Source organism: Podarcis liolepis, assembly GCF_965112155.1.
Source record: "Podarcis liolepis genome assembly, chromosome: 18".
Classification (NCBI taxonomy): Eukaryota; Metazoa; Chordata; class Lepidosauria; order Squamata; family Lacertidae; genus Podarcis; species Podarcis liolepis.
Genome location: NC_139572.1, coordinates 8274148 through 8296724, shown reverse-complemented (window position 1 = coordinate 8296724; position 22577 = coordinate 8274148). Strand labels below are relative to the sequence as shown.

Below are 22577 nucleotides of genomic sequence, written 5' to 3'. Positions count from 1 at the left end.
CTCTCCATTCGGAAGGAAATCAGCCCTGAGTGCTCACTGGAAGGACAGATCCTGAAGCTGAGGCTCCAAGACTTTGGCCACCTCATGGGAAGACAAGACTCCCTGGAAAAGACCCTGATGTTGGGAAAGATGGAGGGCACAAGGAGAAGGGGATGACAGAGGATGAGATGGTGGGACAGTGTTCTCGAAGCTACCAGCATGAGTTTGACCAAACTGCGGGAGGCAGTGGAAGACAGGAATGCCTGGCATGCTCTGGTCCAGGGGGTCACAAAGAGGCGGACACCACTAAGTGACTAAACAACAACAGTGGCTCTTTGAAAAGTGGCAGCACCATCTCAAATCTGTCCGTGCATCCGTGTGGTCAGCATAGTGGTTACTGAGTGTCGGTCTAGGACCTGGGTTCGAATCACCATTCAGCCATGAAGCTGATTGGATGAACTTTGAGGACCCGGCACTGCCTTTTTCTCTGCCTACATGGCAGGGTTGTTGTGAGGATTAAACGAGGAATTTGTGGGGATTAAATTGCCTCCTTGAGCTCATTAGAAGCACAGAACAAGAACGAGGTAGGTTTCAAATGCAGTAAATAAATGCAAAACTAGACGCTGCGAATTGGTTGGAACGCGACTCTCTTTCTTGCACCAGCAAATCTGAGCACTGAGCCATCCACCTGGGGGAATTATCATCCAGCCAGCCTCTGTATGCAGAGCCCCTCACATTTTCAAAGTGTATTTTCAAGAACATAAGGACTAGAAACTTGAACTAAACATGTGAGGGATTTTCAAGGAAGCTGAAACCCAGAACCAGATTCCGAGGTTTTTGCTCCAGATTCCACACCCGTTAAGAAAGATTCCACACCTGTCTTTTTTGTAGGGGGAGGGGATTTGCAGCTTTTCTGTTTTCTTAAAAAAAAAGTACTTAAAAAAAAACAACCTTAAAAATCAAGATCTGCTATCTAGTTTATCGTGATCAACTTTTAAGCTGATTGAATTGTTCTTAGATCACTGGTTTGAAACCCTTTTTCGGGCCATCTGCCCCCTTGGTTTCATAAGCTCACCCCCCCCCCAGTGCCCCTTACCCTATACAAATCATTATTCAGAATAGTGGTTTGCATGACCCACCCAGAAAGATAATAACACAATACAGCTCAAAACAGTTGCACATTTACTCAAAATCCAATTAAAACATGAGCTTAATTAAAGGAAATTGTCTAACCTGATCCAGGGGGGTACCAGCTTTTCAAAGTTTATACCTCTGACACCCCCTGCCTCTTAGTCCCCCCCCCCCCCAGGTCATCCTACCTCACCTCAGGGGCAAGAACTCTCTGCGAGACCAGGGTTCAAATCCTCCACTCAGTCATGAGAGCTCCCTGGGGGATTTTGGGTGGCCTACCTCGCAGGGTAGTTGGAGGGATTAAAAGAGGAGGGGGAGAAGGACCTTTTACACCACAACTTGAGGTCCTTTGGAGGAAAACAGTGCGGCAAAAATGCAATAAACAATGAACCACTGGATTACTGGTGACTGGGAGCGGCCGCTGCGACCATATGACACCGGTCTTGAAAGACCTACATTGGCTCCCAGTACGTTTCCGAGCACAATTCCAAGTGTTGGTTCTGACCTTGAAAGCCCTAAACGGCCTCGGTCCAGTATACCTGAAGGAGCGTCTCCAGCCCCATCGTTCTGCCCGGACACTGAGATCCAGCTCCGAGGGCCTTCTGGCGGTTCCCTCATTGCGAGAAGTGAGGTTACAGGGAACCAGGCAGAGGGCCTTCTCGGTGGTGGCTCCCGCCCTGTGGAACGCCCTCCCACCAGATGTCAAAGAGAACAACAACTACCAGACTTTTAGAAGACATCTGAAGGCAGCCCTGTTTAGGGAAGCTTTTAATGTTTGATGTATTACAGTATTTTAATATTTTTTTGGAAGCCACCCAGAGTGGCTGGGGAAGCCCAGCCAGACGGGCGGGGTATAAATAATAAATTATTATTATTATTAGATGCCACAGCCCAAGCAATTGCCCCTTCCCCACCGGAAAGGTGTGTGTGTTTTCCTCACCCGCGATTTCTCCTCCAGCTTGGTCATCATCACCACCGTGGCCGAGCGTTGCTCCCACACCATCCTCCAGAAGTCCCCAAAAGTCTCCGGAAGGGGCCCTTGCGTAGCGATGTACGCATTTTGCTTACGGTAGCCGTCGATGTAGTTGGCGTTAATGTAGTCGCTGCCCACGATTCCTGTGTCGAAACAGTCAGAAACCAAACATCTGCACTGAGCAAATCCTGTCCTCCAGGGACCCTGGGCGATCGGGGCGGTGGCAGTGCACACGACTATATAATTGTGGAGTCGAAAGGGACCCCCAGGGTTCATCTAGTCCACCCCCCTACAATGCAGGCATCTCAGCTAAAGCATCCAGGACAGAAGGCCGTCCACAAGGTTGACCACAAACTTGACATGAGCCAACAGTGTGACGCGGCAGCTAAAAAAGCCAATGCAATTCTGGGCTGCATCAATAGGAGTATAGCATCTAGATCAAGGGAAGTAATAGTGCCACTGTATTCTGCTCTGGTCAGACCTCACCTGGAGTACTGTGTCCAGTTCTGGGCACCACAGTTCAAGGAGGACACTGACAAACTGGAACGTGTCCAGAGGAGGGCAACCAAAATGGTCAAAGGCCTGGAAACGATGCCTTATGAGGAACGGCTAAGGGAGCTGGGCATGTTTAGCCTGGAGAAGAGGAGGTTAAGGGGTGATATGATAGCCATGTTCAAATATATAAAAGGATGTCACATAGCGGAGGGAGAAAGGTTGTTTTCTGCTGCTCCAGAGAAGCGGACACGGAGCAATGGATCCAAACTACAAGAAAGAAGATTCCACCTAAACATTAGGAAGAACTTCCTGACAGTAAGAGCTGTTCGACAGTGGAATTTGCTGCCAAGGAGTGTGGTGGAGTCTCCTACTTTGGAGGCCTTTAAGCAGAGGCTTGACAACCATATGTCAGGAGTGCTCTGATGGTGTTTCCTGCTTGGCAGGGGGTTGGACTCGATGGCCCTTGGGGTCTCTTCCAACTCTATGATTCTATGATTCAGTCTCTGCTTAAAAACCTCTGAGGAAGGAGAGCTCGCCACCTCAATGCCAAATAGCTCTTACTGTCAGAAAGTTATTCCTTTCTTGCAATTTGAAGCCGCTGGTTCGGGTCCCAGATTCTGGCGCAGCAGAAAACAAGCTTGTTCCATCCTCCAAGTGACAACAGCCCTTCAGAAATTTGAAGATGGCTCTCCTATCTCCTCTCAGTCTCCTATTATCCAGGCTAAACGTACCCAGCTCCCTCAACCGTTCCTCATTCGGCTTGGTTCGCCGTCTTTTGCACATGTTTCAGCTTGTCAATAATCATATTAAACTGCGGCGCCTGGAGCAGGTCACAGAACTCCAGGGGGGTTCAACAACTTATTATAAACAACTTGGATGAAGGAATTGAGGGCCTTCAAATTTGCAGGTGACCCCAAACTGGTAGGAGCAGCAGAAGAAAGAATTCAAGATGACGTTAACAGACTGGGGTAAAGGTAAAGGTAAAGGGACCTCTGACCATTAGGTCCAGTCGTGGCTGACTCTGGGGTTGCGGCGCTCATCTCGCTTTATTGGCCGAGGGAGCCGGCGTACAGCTTCCGGGTCATGTGGCCAGCAGGATTAAGCCGCTTCTGGCGAACTAGAGCAGCGCACGGAAACGCCGTTTACCTTCCCGCCGGAGTGGTACCTATTTATCTACTTGCACTTTGACGTGCTTTCGAACTGCTAGGTTGGCAGGAGCAGGGACCGAGCAACGGGAGCTCACCCCGTCGCGGGGATTCGAACCGCCAACCTTCTGATCGGCAAGTCCTAGGCTCTGTGGTTTAACCCACAGCGCCACTCGCATCCTTTAATAGACTGGGGAGCTGGGCCCAAAATAACAATTGGGCCATGACTAACAAAATGAATTTCAAAAGGGTGTCTGGTTCTGTACTTGGGCAGGACTAGCCACAGGTTCTTCGCCCATGGCTATGCGCAGGTGTGCAGGACTTTTTGGTCCTCCTGATTTTGCTGAAATTTTGGTCCTCCCATTGGTACTGGCCAAAGGGACCATGTTTGCTGTGGCTGACGGGAGCTGTCGTTTGGGAACTCTGGATTGCATCCGATCAAACACCTTCATCAGTCCCGGTCTAAATTCCCTCCTTTGCTTTTGTGAGAAACGGCTTAAGCATTGCAGCAGTGGCAAGAGGAGAGAGAGAAAGAAGGGGAACCCTCGCTGCAATTCCTATCGGGGCCACAGATGGAAGCAGGGAATTAAGCGCGGCTTTGAAATTAGCAACCGTGACCCCCTTTTAATTACGCGGGCCTGTTATGTGTGGGTGTTCTCTTCCAAGCGCTCCTTTTAATTTAAAAGTATGTCAGGTCGCAGCCGCCACGCTGCTTCGCTTCCCAAGTTAGCAGAAGGCAGGGATCCTCGGAGGGAGAGCGGAGGCACTAATCACGAACCAGGTGGCGACTGCGGCTGTGGCGCCTTCTCCTGCCGCTGCAGGGCCCCCCATTTATATACACATATACAGTTCAAAGAAATTACCGGTGGCGGCGGAGAAGGAACATCGCCCTTTGGTGTCCGGGGAATCTGCCGCGACCTGCTTACAAGAAAGCCGCTGGGTCTGGTTTCAGGTTCTTTGCGAGGTTTTAACTTGGTACAGGAGCTTTCCGAGGTGGGAGGAAAGCTAATCCCCTTTCCTGGCTCCTGTATGGGGTCAGTGGCGGCCTGATGCTTTAACCCTCGGCCAACTGCTTCCCTGCCCCCAGAGAGACGGCAGAGGGAGGCAATTTCATATACCTGGGCGAGGAGCAAGGATAGGGAGCAAGGGAGCTGGGTGGTGCAAAAGCTCGTGAGCGTTTGATGGGATTTCGGGTGGGAGACTGTAGAGGTGCAAGCTAACACCTTTTCCTCTCTCCCCCTCTCTGCAGATGTGTAGCCCAAGAGGGTTTCATGACAAGATGAGCTGTCATAGAAGTGTAGAGATTGAAAGGCACCCAATTGAAAGGTCGACTCCCAGCAATGCTGGAATCGCAGCTGGGAAGCACTGGAAACAAAAAGGGCTAGCGGTTTTTGGGCCGGCAAAACGCACAGACTGTGCAGGGAGGGCAGAATCTGTGCTCCCTTCTCCGCAGATGTTGCTGAACTCTCAAAAGCCACCATACCTGACCATTAGTCATGCTTGCCCCTGGAGCCACTGGGAGTTAGAATCCCAACAGCACCTTGGAAGACCCGCAAATTCTCCATTTCTTTTTCTGGGAGGTGATGTAATTTCCTGATCAATTAGGTGCATAACCTACGGACGCTGCTAAGTGCGCGCTGCCCGGTTGCAATCCTGATAATAGCCCTGAAAGGTAGGTCAGAGTTGACCAGCAACTCACCTTGAAGCTTCTGGGATCGAGGACTTAAAGGGGAAAGGGGTGGGAGGAGACTCACAGAGCCCTTTGCAGGTCTCCCCGCACTCCCCCAAGAGTGGGGGGCTCAAAAGTGGCGCGCACGGCAACTTGCAAAGCGAGGGATTCTGACAGGTGGGCGGCCCCACTCAACTGTCAATCATGTGATATCATTTTCTGCCGGTAAGAGCTGTCGGACTGCGGAATGGGCTCCCCCCTGCTTTGGGGGCTTTTAAAATGTTACAAATACGAGCTGACAAAAGCTTGAAAAATCTGACCTCAGCCCCTCCTCCCCTTGCGACAAAGTGGTTCGTACCTTCAATGGGCAGCAAAATGACGCGGGAATGGTCGTAGGCGATCACATTGGCGTAGCGGTTTTTGGGCTTGTTCACCTCGAGGTTGGAGTGTTCCCAAGTGAACTGCTGACCCGGGTCAATGGACTGCAGGAGCAGAAAGAGAGGAGCGTCAACGAAAATTCCAAAATATAAGAGTAGAAGCTAAAGAGCAGCCGACTTCCCTTTCTCCCAGGGACCACGACCTGAAAACAATTCACAGGCGCAACCAACATTGACAACTCAGAGCCAGTGTGGTACAGTGGATAGAGTCTCCAACGACTAGGCCCTAGGAGAGAACAGGGTTCAAATCCTGCCACCTTGGCCACGGAAAAAGATCGCTGGGTGCTAGTTGCTGCCTCCCTCAGCCTAACCCAACTCTCCAGGGTTGTTGTTGTGGGGATCAATTGAGCAGAGGGACACCCATGTACACCGCCTTGATCTTGGAGGAAAAGGTGGGGTGTAAATGGAATATATAAATATATCAGAATGGTGTCTGGGGAACGGTGTCTGGCGAGTGAGCAGGGCCACAACACCCTCTTCTCCTTCCCATCAATTGCCAATCACCTGCCGCCATAATCCGCCCCCAAAGGTAGGGAAAAACATTTGCGCAAATCTCCTTTGACGTGCTCCTTTTTTCCTTTCTTCGGAAGGAAGGCGGAATAATAATACCAGGCAAAAGCCACCTCCGTTCCTGCTGTAGTCCAACAAGCTGGAAGCTACGCTAACAGACGCTCCCCTCGTCACTGGGGACCTCACTGGGTGCGGCCGGGGGGGGGGGGCAATCGTTGCCTCTCAGCCTAACCAGGGCCGTCTTAAGCATGTCCAGAGTTGGAAAGGTTCCCTAGAGTTGTCGACTTTTTTGGGGGGAGCTGACACCGCGGTTATCTCTGCTCAGGAAAAGAAAACAGGAAACGTAAGGAGCCCAGCAGAACAAACCAGCTGGGTGCCTCGCGGTGTGAGCAGCGTGCGCTGGGCGGATTTCTCCACGGCCCTACGCCAATCCCAGGCACGCAGGGCAGAGCCGGCCGGCTGCCTCAGCACCTTGCTGGCTCGTTCTCCCTCGAACTCGCGGCATAGAGCCGCCCGCAGCAGAAGAGCCCGCCAGGACGCTCCGACGGACGGTTGGGCTCTTCCCAAGACTCCAACTCTCGAGCCCCGGATTCTCGGCCTGGCGCCCCTGAGAGCCTGGCGCCCGGGTGCCCCGCACCCCTAGCACCCGTGGGTAAGGCGGCCCTGAGCCTAACCTACCTTACAGGGGGGTTGTTGTGCAGGGGATTGAATGAGGAGCAGAAGAGTAAGACTAGGCATGCTACTGAGGTCCAGCTCCGAGTGCCTTCTGGCGATTCCCTCATTGCGAGAAGCAAAGCTACAGGGAACCAGGCAGAGGGCCTTTTCGGTGGTGGCACCCGCCCTGTGGAACGCCCTTCCAGCAGATGTCAAAGCGATAAACAACTACCTGACATTCAGAAGACATCTTAAGGCAGCCCTGTTCAGGGAAGTTTTTAATGTATGATATTTTAGTGTTTTTTGGTTTCTATGGAAGCCGCCCAGAGTGGCTGGGGAAACCCAGCCAGGTGGGCGGGGTACAAATAAATTATTATTATTATTATTATTATTATTATTATTATTATTATTATTATTATTATTATTATACCTTGAGCTCCTTGGAGCAACAAACAAATAGGATGCTGTAGTAAATGGGCCATTGACCTGCTCTCTAGCAAGACTCTCCTTATCTTCTGAGCAGCTCCAACCTGCCTCCGCAACCACACTCCCTCTCCAATCTTTCACCTCCACATTTCTTTCACTAGATGTGCTGTGTTTTTTTTTGTTTTTTTTTTTAAGTATCTCCAGATCCGCAGCTCAGGAAGAAGGCTGCCCTGGAAAAGCGCCAATATTACATTATGCAGATTATCTGCTGGCAGGGGGGTGGGCAATGGGAGGGGAGAACTGGCAGAGAGAGAGCACATTAGGCTTCTCTACGCTTGCTTGCCTTGCCCGAGTGCTGAGGTGGGTTAGGAAAGATCCCAGCAGAGCGCCGAGGAGCTCTTCCCATCATCTTCCCAGCAATTAGCAATTCATACGCTGAAAGACTTTTGGTTCCTAGCATTTTTTAGTTGTTGACGAATGCATCGAACCACCTGCCTCTTTCTCTGCCAACCTGCGGGTGGGCTTCTGCCATTGCTCATCTTGGTGCCCTTCCTGGCGCCATTAGGTCCAATTCTCAGCCCCTCTTATTCTGAGACACCCCCCCTTTGCAAATCCTCCTTTTGGCTGACTTTTCTCACCCCCTACACAGAAGCTGCTGTGGGCAGATGAATGCAGTGGTGTAGCTGCCTGGGATCAGGGAGGGGGCGAAGACCTGTTACTATTCCTACAGCACGGTCCCTGCCTCCCGTGGCTGGATGCAGAGAAGGCAGTATCTGGTGGCCTTCCAAGGCTCGGAGCCAGAGGACTGGGGGCAGGACAGTGATGAGCGGTCAGAGGGAGAAGACTAGGGTGGGAGGAGATGTTGGAAGCATCCCTCCATCTTCTCTCTGCCCCTGTTCCTTCTTAGATTAAGCATTTCTTTTACTTCAGTGTATTATAAAAAGTTATTTTGTACTGAGTATGAACTTTTGTGAAAGGGACTGTGGTCTAAACCACTGAGCCTCTTGGGCTTGCTGATCAGAAGGCTGGTGGTTCGAATCCCCGCGACGGGGTGAGCTCCTGTTGCTCAGTCCCAGCTCCTGCCAACCTAGCAGTTCGAAAGCATGCCAGTGCAAGTAGATAAATAGGTACCACTCTGGTGGAAAGGTAAACGGTGTTTCCGTGCACTGCTCTGGTTTCAGTGTTCCATTGCGCCAGTAGCAGCTTAGTCATGCTGGCCACATGACCCGGAAAAACTGTCTGCGGACAAACGCTGGATCCCTCGGCCTGTAAAATGAGATGAGCGCTGCAACCCCAGAGTCGTCTGCGACTGGACTTAACTGTCAGGGGTCCTTTATCTTTATGAACTTTTGTATATCTTTGGACAAGTATCTATATCTATCTATCTATCTATCTATCTATCTATCTATCTATCTATCATCAGTCTATCACACAGTGGTACCTTGGTAGTCAAATGCCTTACTTGTTGAACAAATCGGCCCCCAAATGTCGCAAACCCGGAAGTGAGTGTTCCGGTTTACGAACGTTCTTTTGGAAGCCGAACGTCTGACGTGGCTTCCGATTGGCTGCAGGAATCAGAAGCTGTGCTTTGGTGTGCAAACGTTCTGGATGTCAAACAGACTTCCAGAACGGATTCTATTCGACTTCTAAGCTACGATTGTGTATTAAAGGAAGCTGAAAAGGTGACAGGGCTTAGCGAGCGGGAAGAGTCTGTGGCAGAAGGCAGCCCAGACTCAGAGGCAGGTGAGGAGGGGGACCAAGAGGCAGAGATGAGGCAGGCTGGTGAAGAAGCATAGGAGTCTCCCTTCCTCCTGGTCTCCCCGGACCAGAAGAGGTATGAAGAGGGTGGAGCAAAGAGAGACAGAGCCTTCGGCTGCTGGGGAAGTATCTTGCAACTGCCTCACTGGGACAAGACTTACTGGGAAGAAAGGTAAAGGACCCCTGGACAGTTAAGTCCGGTCAAAGGTGACTAGGAGGCTGCAGCGCTCATCTCGCTTTCAGGCCGAGGGAGCCGGCGTTTGTCCGCAGACAGCTTTCCAGGTCACGTGGCCAGCAGGTCTAAACTGCTTCTGGCACAACGGTACACTGTGATGAAAACCAGAGCAGCGCAAGGAAACGCTGTTTACCTTCCCGCCGCAGCGGTACCTATTTATCTACTTGCGCTGGCGTGCTTTTGAACTGCTAGGTTGGCAGGAGTTGGGACAGAGCAATGGGAGCTCACCCCGTCGCGGGGGTTCGAACCTACTGGGAAGACTTGCTGTGCTGCCTAGGCATGCACTGTTTTGGGGGGTTTTTTTGAATGAAGAGCTAACTTCACTGACACAAGTGGTTTTTCTTTATTGCTGACCTGCTCCTGACACAGCGTCTTAGAGCTGCCCAATCAGCACGAAGGTGGGGCTTTTCAGCCACTAAGAGGCTCGCCCTTTGATCTGATCGGAGCCAATCCGAGAGGACCGAAGCGAATCGGTACCTGAGGAAGGCTCCTGGGGCCAGTCCAGAGAAGAGGCATAGGAAGAACGCAGAGTTGTTCCGGATGCTCCAGAGCTAAGCGTTTAAGAAACATGCAGAAGACCGCAAACACCCCCGGGCTTGCCGTTAAGGAGCAGAGGGCTGCAATTTTAGGCCACGTCCCCCATAACACATAGCCCCATCCTCCACCCCACCTGTGATGCGTCCCCCCCCCCAATCCGCTGCCAACCCATAATGCTCCTTTGTACCTCGTACTCCTGAGAGAGTTTCAGGTTGTCGTTGGCCTTGAGGTGCTCCGTGTGGTCTGCCAGTTCCGAAATGGGGATGGGTGGGTGACTCAGCATACCTATTTGGGGGGGGGGGAGGAGACAGGTGGGGGGGGGAGAGAAGTGGGAGGGAAAAGTGGCCTTCAATTAAAAACAAAAAACATACACCGTTCCGTAGCAAACATACAATTCAGATTTTTTGAAATTTTTATTTTCGAAAACAAAAAACTGCAATGAAAGGAGGGTTAGAAAGGAGTGCGTGGGGTGGGGTGGGGGGGGGAGAGAGAAACTGTGAGGGCTCGAAATTGTGTCCTTGGAAACTGGAGAGGGAAATGAAGAGAGTTCTTTCCCCGTGATGGCCCCGTTCTCGACATTTATCGATAAATCGGAAGGGAGGGGAGGGGGATTTCTTCCCCCCTTCGTTTTTTGTAAAGAGAGACGAACTAACAAAAGGAGCAAACGAGAACAGAAGAGAAAAAAAAGATTCTGATAGCAGGCACTTCGCAGCGATTCCAAATGGTGACGTCGCGAAGGGAGGGTGGTGTCGGGTGGAAGGAAGCGAGGGAACTGCCCCCCCCTCCAAGAAAAGCAAAACAAAGTCGGCAGAACGCCCGTGCCAACACAGCAAACAAACGATGTGTCAAGGGCAAAGAGGGTCGTTGCAATGATAAATAATACTAATATATATATATAGAAACCCAGATAAAAACAAGACACACCGCACAGAGGTTTCAAAAGGGGGGGGGTTATGGTTGAGTTGGCCGGTGAAATGAGGAGAGCGCGATGTGCCTGGGGGTGGTGCTGGAAATGGAGGAGGTAAAGCAGAGGTTTCCCAAAAGGTAAGAGTGGCTTTGTCTTGCCGTGAAGATAAAGGAAGCAGCTGCAGCAGGCAGCCAGAATGGTGCCCCCCCCGGAGGTAGCTGCTTTGACTACAACTCCCATCATCCCTGACAACATCTGGGTGGGGGCACCACTTGGGGAACACCTGGTCTGTACCAGCAGGCAGCAGCTCTGCGCGGTTTCCGGCAGCCTGACGACAGACTTGTGCAAAGATTCTATAGAGAGAAACTATCTTGCACTGAGTCACTGAGCTCAGTATTGCCCATGCTGTTCAGCGCTAAATCTCCAGGGGTCTCTCCCAGCCCTACTTGGGGATCCCGGGAACTGAATTTGGAAGGGGAGAGCTTCCGTAGGAATAATGCCATAGTAGTGCATTGCACCACAATGCACACTACGGAGGATGGGGTGTCATTTAAATGTTCGGAACTTGCCTTTGAGGCAGAGGGGGTTCACAGCACCCTCCCCTAATCACCCCTAACATTCATTCATCTTCCTGGAAGAGCCCATTTCTGAGTCACGAAGAGGCTCCTTTCTCTCCGCCATTTGGGGAGAATAAATTGGTCTTGTGAAAGCTGCCGCCCCAGCTCATATCAGAGGTTTCCTGAGAACAATGCTATAAAATGCAGGATGTAGTTATTTGAAATCTTATCACATGGGGAGGGGGAGAAACGTTCTACTGCACTGGGTGTGTGTGTGTGTAGATTTCTCCACTTCCCCAAAAAATCGATGCTTATGGAAAAGGTCACTTGGTTGAACCCAATGTTAAGTCCTACTCAGAGCAAACCCATTGAAATTAATGGATGTGACCTATACCCATTAATTTCAATGGGTCTATTCTGAACAGGGCTTAAGTTGGCTACAAACCACTTCTACAGAATTTTGAAAATGTTTTCCACTTCTTTCTCGCATAGGATTTTCTAATAAAAAAAAGTCAGGCCTCTTTATTGGAGAGGGTGTTTGTTAAAGAAACTGCAGGTCTTCTCGTGGTCATTTGCAAATCTGGAGGAAGGAAACCCCCTTGGTGGTTTGGTGCTGTTCCCCTCGAAAGGAGGGCAGAATCTGTCCAACGAAACTATTCCCAGATCTCTAATTCTGCTGCAGTTTTTTTTTTAAATAGCAGCAGTTTTGGATCCTTCTCCCCAGGAAAACTGGGGGGTGGGGGTGGGGGGCAAAACAGAGCCATCAGTTCAGCAATAGCCCCCCCCATCTATGAATAAGTCTAACTCTCTTTCAAAGCCACTGCTTTAAAACAGGTGGCCATTGCTAAAAGTCCTTCCTTTTATCTGTCAAAAATCTTCTAACATTCACCCTGCTTGACAAATGCCAGTGTTCAGAATGCCTTTGCTTAACCTGAAAGATTTCAGCCTGTCCTCACATGTCTGAGGTTGTTGGGCAAAGGTGCCACGGACAGAACTCATTCCTCCTTTTGAAATTGGGCAGCTGTCCCCCAAACCCTTGTACCCCTTTCCAGTTCTGGTAGCTGTTTAGGTATGAGATCCACAGGATTTTTCCTTCTCTCTGAAATCTGCAGCTAGAGTGTTTTTGTGTGTGTGTGTTAAACCAGCCCCGGCAAACAGAATTTCAATATGATTAAGAAGGCTGCAAGGGAGTCGGTGCATGAGAATGACGCCTGGAATTGCAAGGAGAAATAGAAAAAGCGGCGTGTGCGTGAAAATAGTATCTTATTACATATTTTTTTTAAAGATTCCACACTGCTTGAATTTGTGGAAGGAATGTGAGGGCGCAGAATCAGCGCCGCTAAGGAAACGTTCACATTAATTACGCTGATTCATTGTGGAACCGTCTTATGACAATGCATAGATCCAGAGAAGTAGGTTACTGCCTAGAAAACGCTGTGGCATAAATCAGTTACAGCCCAATTTCATGCATGCTTACTCAGTGGTGACTTCAGCAGGACTTACTTCCAAGAAAGGACAAATAGGACTGTCATCTTAGAGCAATTCTACACTTTATTCAGAAAGGGGGGGGGGCGGGCAGATTTCTGGACTCTACTGCAACAGACAGTTGCAGATGAGCTGTGTATTTCGGTTCTAAATGTTCGCCTTATGGAAAAACATCTCCTTGCAGGAAGCAAGCTAGCAAATCAGGGCCCAAGGAGTCCCATCCCTTTCTCCCTAACCATGATAGCCTTCGGCAGGCGCAAACTTTTGCTTAATAAAGGGAAGCACTCAAAAAACAGCTCCCTCTCGCCTGCACTTAGACGCCTTATGGTTTCACTGCCACAGATGTCTTTCCGGGGAATTGCAGTTTGCAAAAGAGATAGGTGCCGATCTCAGCAAAGTCCGCAAATTCTTGGGAGTTCTCAGAGAGAACCTATGGCAGTTAAACCGGTTTAAAATGTGCAGTGTAGGCATGTACCCTAAAGAAGGCACTCTCTGACGGTTGCCTAGATGAGACAAAAAAAATTTGGGGGTTGTGTGTGTGTGTGTACAATGGATCATCAGCTCTGCCTGTCAAGTTCCAAAGGCACTGAGAGCCACGGGGAGTCAGTTGGTGGTCATGGGAAATGAGTTGGGAACCACGGGAAGTGAGCTGGGAACCATGGGAAGTGAGCTGGGAACCATGGGAAGTTCATTCCTCCTTCTGAGAAACCACCGCTGTGACATGGGAACGGGAAAAGGGAGAGGTGGGGGGAGATGATGGGGAGCCATGGAGAATTTCGAGCCCTATTGGGGGTAGCATGGTTAAAAGCAGCATCAAGCAGCAGCGGCAGCATAGCGATAAAATAACCTGAGAACTCGGGGACAAAGGTGGCAAAAGCTAGTGCTGCATTCACCAGTTTTACAGTGTGCTTTTGCAAAAAGCTGGCTTTCTTAGTCACCAAACCCGGCAAGGAAGGAAGACTGTAACAGGTGGAAGGGGTGGAGATTGAGAAAGAGGGTCTCTCTGCTCCCCTCTCCCACCCTTAGAGGCGCAAACCTGGGAGCCATAAAACACAGGAGAATAGCAGTTGTCAACCACCGAAACCTAGCAGATACCTCTGTAGACCTGAAAGGGCAGCTTAGCTAGGTAATACATTTCCTGCTTCGATTAGTTTTTATCCAGACCTTTGGACTTCATAAATGCCCCCCAAAACAGCTATGCAGACTCCTTCCTGAAACCTCTCACCCAACTATTCTCCATTTTTAACCCCGGATCCAGAACAGGTAAACAGACAGGGCCTACAGTGTCTACTCGTAAGTTCAGACATTCAGTTCAATGGGCGGGACTGAAGCTTTCGCTATCCAGTGAGATCAGTAGCAGTGAAGCCTTTTGCGTGATTACTCGGGTGCAAGTTTCCCTGAGCTCGATGGGGCTCACTCATCTTTTGCAAGTGGACTGCAAATAAACCTACCAAGGAATAAAAAAAGTGCAGTCATACCTCGGGCTGAAGTCGCTTCAGGTTAAGCCTTTTTGGGTTGCGCTCCGCAGCGCCCCGAAAATAACAGAGCACGTTACTTCCGGGTTTCGCCGCTCGCGCATGCGCAGATGCTCAAAATGACGTCACAGACATGCGCGGAAGTGGCAAATCACGACCCGCGCAGACTCGCGGATTGCGTTCACTTCAGGATGCAAACGGGGCTCCAGAACGGATCCCGTTCACATCCAGAGGTACCACTGTACTTGAAATTCCTGGGGATTTAAGCGGACACCTATGAAAGAGGCCTGTAAACCCACCCCCCAAAAAACAAATTGTGTTTACTTCACATGGGAAAGGAGCAAGTTAAGTAACAGAAGGCCTCTGTGAGTCAAAAGTACTCATCCACAGAGGAGGGTGCCCACTGTATCTCTGAATTACCCCGAGCATACCTCTTTCTCTTCGGGCTCCCTGCAGATGAGTTAACTTGCACTCCTGATGGGGAGATGCAACAGAATTAGCCCAGCTCAGAGAAGGCTGACTGCTGCAATCCTGTGCAAAGCTTGAGGTGGGTATGTTTTCAAGTTTAGTGTCCGGAATCAAGGGAAATAATATTCCCTCTCTATTGTGCCTTGGTCAGACCACACCTGGAACACTGTGTCCAGTTCTGGGCAGCACAATTTAAGATGGTTATTGACAAGCTGGAAGGTGTGCAGAGGAGGGCGACCAAGATGATTAAAGGTGTGGAAACCAAGCCTGATGAGGAACGGTTGAAGGAGCTGGGTATGTTTAGCCTGGAAAAGAGGAGACTGAGAGGAGATACGTAGCCAGCTTCAAATATCTGAAGGACTATCCCATGGAAGATGGAGCCAGCTTGTTATCTCCTGTTCTGGAGGCTAGGACCCGAATCAATGGATTAAATTATGAGAAAGGAAATTCTGACTCAACATTAGGGAGGATATTCTGATGCTTAAGAGCCATTCGAGAGTAGAACGGACTTCTCTCAGATGGTGATGGACCCTCCATCCTTGGAGGATTTTAAGCAGAGCTTGGAATCGCCACCAGCCCTGGGCGATCTAGCAGAATTTCCTGCATTGCAGGGGGTTGGAGACTAGATGACCCCTGGGTCCCTTCCAACGCTACAATCCTACGATTCTCCCCATTCACGAGAGTTTCCTCAGGCTCCCCTTGCCAACTTGGGGACCGCAGGGGAAGCATTCTAACCCCCCAAACCACTGCAATTCCTCCTTTGGATTCCGGTACCAGTCCCTTCCCGCAAGGGTTGCTAGGATTGCGGGAATCTGGCTTTAACCACCTATCTGCTTCTCGTACTACTTTCTGCATTTGGGTGCATGGGAGAGAGAGGCCGCCCCTCCCTTCTCTCTCCGCCCCCTCGCCCCCCCCCAAACCCCACATTTTGCTCAAAGTCAAAGCAGCTTTCCGGGAAATCAAGCTGTTGACCGAGTCCATATTTTCTGGCTTTGAAAGAGAGAGGTCTTAGGGGAGAGAGTTCTCATCTAGCGTTTCAAATCCCTTGAAATCTCCTTAATCTTGTTATTGCAAAGAATTCAAGCTCCTCTCTCTCTCTCTCTCCACCCCCCCCCCTTCACTCTTTCTACGAGCCGGATCATTTGACGGACAAAATCGGCCCAACATCTGCTGCCTAGACCAGAGGCCTCCCCTGCTGCCGCTGAAGTAATTGCAGCTCAACAGAAGAGGCCTGCTGTTGCCGCTTGCTTCCTTAAACAAAAAGCAAAAAAACAAGTGAGGTGCTTAGTAAAACGATGGGCTCCAGAGAGGATTACAGTCCGCTGGAAATTCTTCTGCAGCTGAGGAGTTACTGTATTTTTCACTCTATAGGACACACTTTTTCCCCTCCAAAAATGAAGGGGATATGTGTGTACATCCTTTGGGGCGAATGCAGGCTTTCGCTGAAGCCTGGAGAGTGAGAGGGGTCGGTGTGCGCTCCCCGGGCGTCAGGAAGCTATCCAAAAGCCTTCGGAGCCCGGAGGGAGTTCCCGCCGGGCTCCGAAGGCTTGTGGATAGCAGCCTGCAGCCCGGGGAGCGCAGCGCCAACTCCCGCTACGCTCCCTGGGCTTCAGGCAGCTATCCGCAAACCTTTGGAGCGCGCCCCCAGCCCCGCAAGCTCCGGGAGCGGCAGCAAGGCTGCGAGCAACCTCGACGCCGCTCCCGGACCTGTTCTGGGGGCTGGGGTCGGGGGAAGCTTGGGATTCCCCCGCCCCAGCCCCGCGGCTAAAAACGAAGCCAAGACAGCGAGCGGGATCCATCCTCCCAGCTGGAGAGGTTGCGCGTGGCTAAAGAGGAAGCCAAGACTTCTTTGCTCTTTGGGGCTGGGGGGGGATAATTTTTTTTCTTTGTTTCCCCCCCTAAAAACTAGGTGCGCCCTATGGAGCGAAAAATACGGTAATGGTCGTGAGTTGTTGTTTTTTTTGCTCCCCCAGTCGTGGAATGCCAGCTCAGGGTTCCTTTCCTAAAAGACCCCCACATTTAAAGCATATACGCCTCCCCCGCGCCCACAAAGAAGGCTGGGAACCATAGTTTGCACAGGGCGCTGGGGGGGGGTAAACAACAGGATGCCAGGAGCTGACGAACGTTGTCTCTGCTTCTGAGATGGGAAGCAGCACCTAGCACAGCTTTTCTCGACCTGTGGGTCCCCAGATGTTGTTGAACTACAACTCCCATCAGCCCTAGCCAGCAAGGCCAGAGCTCAGGGATGATGGGAGTTGTAGTCCAACAACATCTGGCGACCCACAGGTTGAGAACTGCTGAATTTCCTATACATCAGGGGGCGGGGAATATTTTCTCAGCCTCGGGGTTGCAGTCCCTAATAGGAAACCTAATGTGCCCTCCCTAGGCGAGGAGGAGCTGCAGGCAGAGGGCTGCCCCCCAACTTGTTCCACCCCACTTCCACACACAAAAGACCCTTGGAGCGAGTCCTGGGAAACAGCTGACTGCGCTGGCTGTTCGAAGGTGGCCCTGAATTCTCTGAAGTGGCATACAAGTGGGGGAGATGGGGGAAATTAACTATCGTAATATATAAATGCAAACTGCTATACCGATAAACACGTGGGAGGGTTGCATCTAACTGAGTTCCGCTCAAGAGTAAACCCATTGAACCCAAGTTAGCCAAGACCTTTAATTGCAATGGATCTACTCTGAGTAGGGCTGCAACCCCGCCTGCTCATGAATATGCCCAATTGCAAAACGGAAGTGAGGTTAGGATTGCAGCACCAAGTCGTAAATTAGCAGTGTCCATTAATGTACGTGGGTTTACTCAGAGTAGAATTTAGTTGGGTGCAAACCAAGGAAGCGAATGAAAGTGACTTTCATAGGCCCACACGCTTAGTTAGTGGTACCCACTGAGATTAATGGACCAAAGACAATTGATTTCAATGGGACTGTCGCTGGATACAACCTGGTGGGTCTACTCTTGAGTAGAATTCAAGTTGGATACAACCCACCGGCTGCAGTCCTATAGGAGTAAATCCCATTGAACTCAACGGGGCTGACGTCTGTGAAGGTTATGCGCAGGATTGCAGCGAAACACAACACACCGGTCCAGTCGCAATTTCGACCGTTTTGCAAAAAGCCTTTTTGTTTCGAGAACTGTAAAACTGGAAGCACGGTGTGGAAATGAGACAAGCAGCAGCACGAGGGACGGGATGGCCAAAGCCACAGATATGCAGAGAGAAAGGGGTGTGAGAGTGAAGATGGAAGGAGGAAAGTGCAACAGAAGGAAAACAAAATATATATATTTGGGGGGTGGGTGGGGAGAGGGGGGGAGGTCGGGTGGCGCTGAGAAGAAGAGGGGGGGGGAGCACAACCAATGAAACGGACAGGAACGAAAACACACAGGAACTAACTTTCAAGGTCAAACTCAGGGTCACTGAGGGGACTGCTCAGCCCAGAATCTGCAGAAAACAGGAAAACAAAAAAACAAAACAAAAAAACAAAAACAAAAAAACAAAATATATAGACTTTTATAAAAAAGGAAAAAACACTACTCAACCAAGAAAACAGAAAACGGAAAAAAGCAACACAAAATCCGAGAGGAAATGAAAGGTGTTTTCTTCTTCTTTCCCCTCCCTCTCTCCCCCCCCCCCACTTTTTTCTCCTTTTCACAAAGGGTTGGGCTTTGTCTGTTTTTTTGGCCACGTTCTTGGGTGTGTGCATGGGGGGAGGGGGGCAGGACTTAAAACAAAAGGGTTGCTTTGTTTTATCCAGAAACTTACCCCACCTTAAGCCCCTTCGCCTCCCCCACCTACCCCAAAAAGCGGCTGAGCAACGAAGAAACGATTGAATGCATATCTTGATTTCAAGGAAACACTGAGGAAAATTTGGAGGAGGCGACCCCCCCCCAACCATCAAAGTCTCATTACATGTTTTGCGTTAAAAGTTAGGCATGGGAAAATCTGTGACTTTCTCCATTTCCTCCTGTCTTTAAGTCCAGCTCTCCGCTTTGGTTTGCAAAAAGAAAACCGCAATTAAAAAACCACCAGCGTTTAAATGCAGATCAAATCCTAACGCACAAACGTTCCCGTGCATTTTAGCCCAGCGAGCGCGCACTGTTCGCAATGCAATCTCCCCATAAGCGACACACCCTTTTGTACTGTCGTTTCCTCCAACGCATGCATTTCATTTCGGTTTTTTTTAAACCACACTTTGCCCTGATAACCTAGGGGTGAAGAACTACCATGCAAAATTCAGAGGGAGAGAGAATTGGCAAAGGACGGCCACCTTTTCCTGGTTCTCCGACTCTTTTGGAAAGTTTGGGTTAGTAAGGGCTGCCTTTAAAGATGAACAGGACTGGATCCCCTCCCTCCCGCCAACATTTGAGAGGGAGATATTGATTCCTCTTGCTCTCCGATTTCTTCTCCCCCAGTGATCCTGCCAATAGCACCAGCGGATGTGGCAATGACTCTTTTTCATCCTTAGTACCGACAGTTTGCTCATTGTGCAGAAAGCCACAATGGAGACAGAGCCCTCTCCCCATTGAATAATAATAATAATAAGCCCATCTGACTTGCAGGCCCCAGCCACTCTGGGCAGCTTTTAACAAATATAAAAGCCAACCAGCTTGGGGGACATAGTTGCCTACTGCAGGAGGGAGTTCCACAGATTAAGTATCACTGCATTAATGAAGAAAGGGTATCTGTCCTTTGGTTTGGCCAAAGCGAGGGGGAACATGGAAGCAGGCTGCAAAGGGGAAGAGAAGGAGGAGGAGAAGAAGAAGAGGAGGAGGAGGAGTCTGGACTTGATATCCCGCCTTTCACTCCCCTTAAGGAGTCTCAAAGCGGCTAACAATCTCCTTTCCCCTCCTCCCCCACAACAAACACTCTACAATACGATAATCTTTATTGTCATTGTCCCATACAGAACAACGAAATTGAAAAATCTACATAAGACATTCAAAAACCAACAAGCCTGCTATCCCAGCTATCCCAACCTGGTCAGCCCCCTAAAAACTCTGATACCCCATTTTTTAAACACAATATACTCCCATAGAGACTCCTTACACTGCGTTTAAAACCAAAATCGCATTTGGGTAGAAACTGTTTCTCAGGCGGCTAATCCTAGTCTTTCTAACCGTGTACCTTCTTCCAGAAGGCAGAAGCTGAAAGAGATCATTTCTGGGGTGCGCACTGTCCTGCGCTATCTCTGCAGCTTTCTTATGGCACCTGGAAGCGTAGATTTGATCCCAGGTGGGAAGAGGGCACCCAATTATTCTCTCCGCAGTCTTTACAACCCTGGACACCATTGTTTTCCCCCTGAGGTGAGTGGGGCTGAGAGACTTCAGAGAAGTGTGACTGGCCCAAGGTCACCCAGCAGCTGCAGGTGGAGGAGCAGGGAAGCGAACCCGGTTCACCAGATTACGAGTCCACCGCTCTTAACCACTACACCACACTGCCTCTCGAAGGAGCTCCAGGTCGGACACAGATGATTCCTCACCAGATGCCCAGAGATGCCAAACATCGACACATTGTTCTCTGCTTCTGAGATGGGAAGCGGCACCTGGCAGCTTTCCTATATGTCAGGGGTGGAGAGCCTTTTCTCAGCTTGGGGGGTCGCTGCCTCGCACGCCATAATGGCAACTTTATAATAATAATAATTCTATTATTTGTACCCTGCCCATCTGACTGGGTTTCCCCAGCCCCGGTGGGCAGGCGAACGAGGGAGAGGAGCAATGGTTGCAACCCCATTGCCATAGAATTGTGGGTTGGAAGGGACACCCGTGGTCATCTAGTCCAACCCCATGCAACGCAGCAGGCTGCAACCCAGCCATGCAAAGAAAATCTCAGGTGTTCCTACACAAGCTGCAGGTCAAAGCAAGAAGTACGTCCTGGATTGATTTGGGCAAAAGCCGTCACTGGGTTGATTCCTGCCATATAACAGCCCTTGGAATTAACTGATATTCCTTACACTGTTATGGGACGCGGGTGGCGCTGCGGGTTAAACCACAGAGCCTAGGACTTGCCGATCAGAAGGTCGGCGGTTCGAATCCCCGCGACGGGGTGAGCTCCCGTTGCTCGGTCCCTGCTCCTGCCCACCTAGCAGTTCGAAAGCACATCCAAGTGCAAGTAGATAAATAGGTACCGCTCCAGCGGGAAGGTAAACGGCATTTCCGTGCGCTGCTCTGGTTCGCCAGAAGCGGCTTAGTCCTGCTGGCCACATGACCCGGAAGCTGTACGCCGGCTCCCTCGGCCAGTAAAGCGAGATGAGCGCCGCAACCCCAGAGTCGGCCGCGACTGGACCTAATGGTCTGGGGTCCCTTTACCTTTACCTTACACTGTTATGCAATTATGTGTGCATACACCTGCAAGCGAGTGAGTGTGTGGTATGTATGCATGTTAAAAGCAAAACCCCAAACAAAACAACACGGGATCATTCCTAACCACACGCAGCAACTGGAAACCATGGAAAAAGCCAGGGTGAAAAAGTTAATAAAATAAATAAATACAATTCACTGAAAAAAAACAGATTCTCTCCATATTCTCTCCATTCTGGAGCTAGGCTTTTAAAACTCCCTTACTCCTGATCTCCTGTTGAGTTCAGGGGCCTGGGACTCTTAGAAATAAGAATTAGATATCCAGAGAATCGCAGAGTCGTAGAGTTGGAAGGGACCCCAAAGATCATCTAGGCCAACCCCGAAGAGGTGTCCGTTAGGGTACTTTTCCTTGAACACCTCTCCTTCCAATTTGCTCTACTAAACCCAAACATTTCTGGGAGGTGCTTCGGGCACTTTTTCTGGGTTCCCCGTTTCCTACTTCAGGACTGGGGAACCATCCAAACCACACTCACCTGCCAATCAGTTGGCATGTCTTGGGAGACGTCAGCTGATGGGCAAGGGAAGGGCTTGACTCTGGCTCCCATCGTCCTTGACCGTTGGCTATGCTGGCTGGGAATTATGGGAGTTGTAGTCCATCAACAAGGTTGAAGAAAAGTGGTCGTATCCTTCAACCTTGGGTCTCCCAGAGGCTGTCGAGAGACAACTGCCTTCACCATCGGCCAGCTTAGCCAACACTCCAGGATGATGGGATTTGTATTCCAGCAACACCTGGAAACCAAAGGAGCTCTAAAGTCCGAGTATCTTATCTATGGACATAATACACACATGTTTTGCATTGTTTCATCATTATTTTACAATTTATTGCAGGCTGTTGCTAATTCAGCAGTTGACCCAGCTAAGGGATGATGGGAGTTGTAGTCCGACCCGAGACTGAAGAACATTCAGTTAGCAATAGCCTATAATAAACAGCAGCAGCTGTTGCAGAATTGAGTGCAAAACCCGTGCAATATATTTAGCTAGATATAAAGGAACCTTGGTGTCCCTTCAGCTTTTGTGTCCTTCAGCTTTGGGTTCCCAAATCTGGACTACAAACCCCATCATCCTGGAGCGCTGGCTAATCTGCCTGATGACAATGGGAATCAGAGAATCACAGAATTGCAGAACTGGAAGGGAACCCAACGGTAACCTAGACCAGGCACCCCCAACCTGCGGCCCTTCCCAAATCTGGACTACAAACCCCATCATCCTGGAGCGCTGGCTAATCTGCCTGATGACAATGGGAATCAGAGAATCACAGAATTGCAGAACTGGAAGGGAACCCAACGGTAACCTAGACCAGGCACCCCCAACCTTTGGCCCTCCAGATGTTTTGGCCTACAACTCCCAGGATCCCTAGCTAACAGGACCAGTGGTCAGG

At 50.2% G+C, this 22577-nt stretch overlaps 1 protein-coding gene across 12 annotated transcripts in view; it reads right to left on the bottom strand.

The window, feature by feature from the left end:
• Positions 1 to 22577, bottom strand: part of PTPRS (protein tyrosine phosphatase receptor type S) — a 177220-nt gene that overhangs the window by 18633 nt on the left and 136010 nt on the right. For 6 of the 12 annotated variants that reach the window (XM_083483581.1, XM_083483586.1, XM_083483591.1 and 3 more), the window contains 4 exons: positions 18237 to 18284; positions 10137 to 10234; positions 5751 to 5874; positions 2051 to 2226 (listed from right to left, as the gene is read on the bottom strand). In XM_083483581.1, the coding sequence (XP_083339707.1) occupies positions 2051 to 2226; positions 5751 to 5874; positions 10137 to 10234; positions 18237 to 18284 (446 nt within the window). The remainder of the gene's footprint in view (positions 1 to 2050; positions 2227 to 5750; positions 5875 to 10136; positions 10235 to 18236; positions 18285 to 22577) is intronic. The other 6 variants (XM_083483588.1, XM_083483589.1, XM_083483582.1 and 3 more) reach the window with 1 other exon arrangement.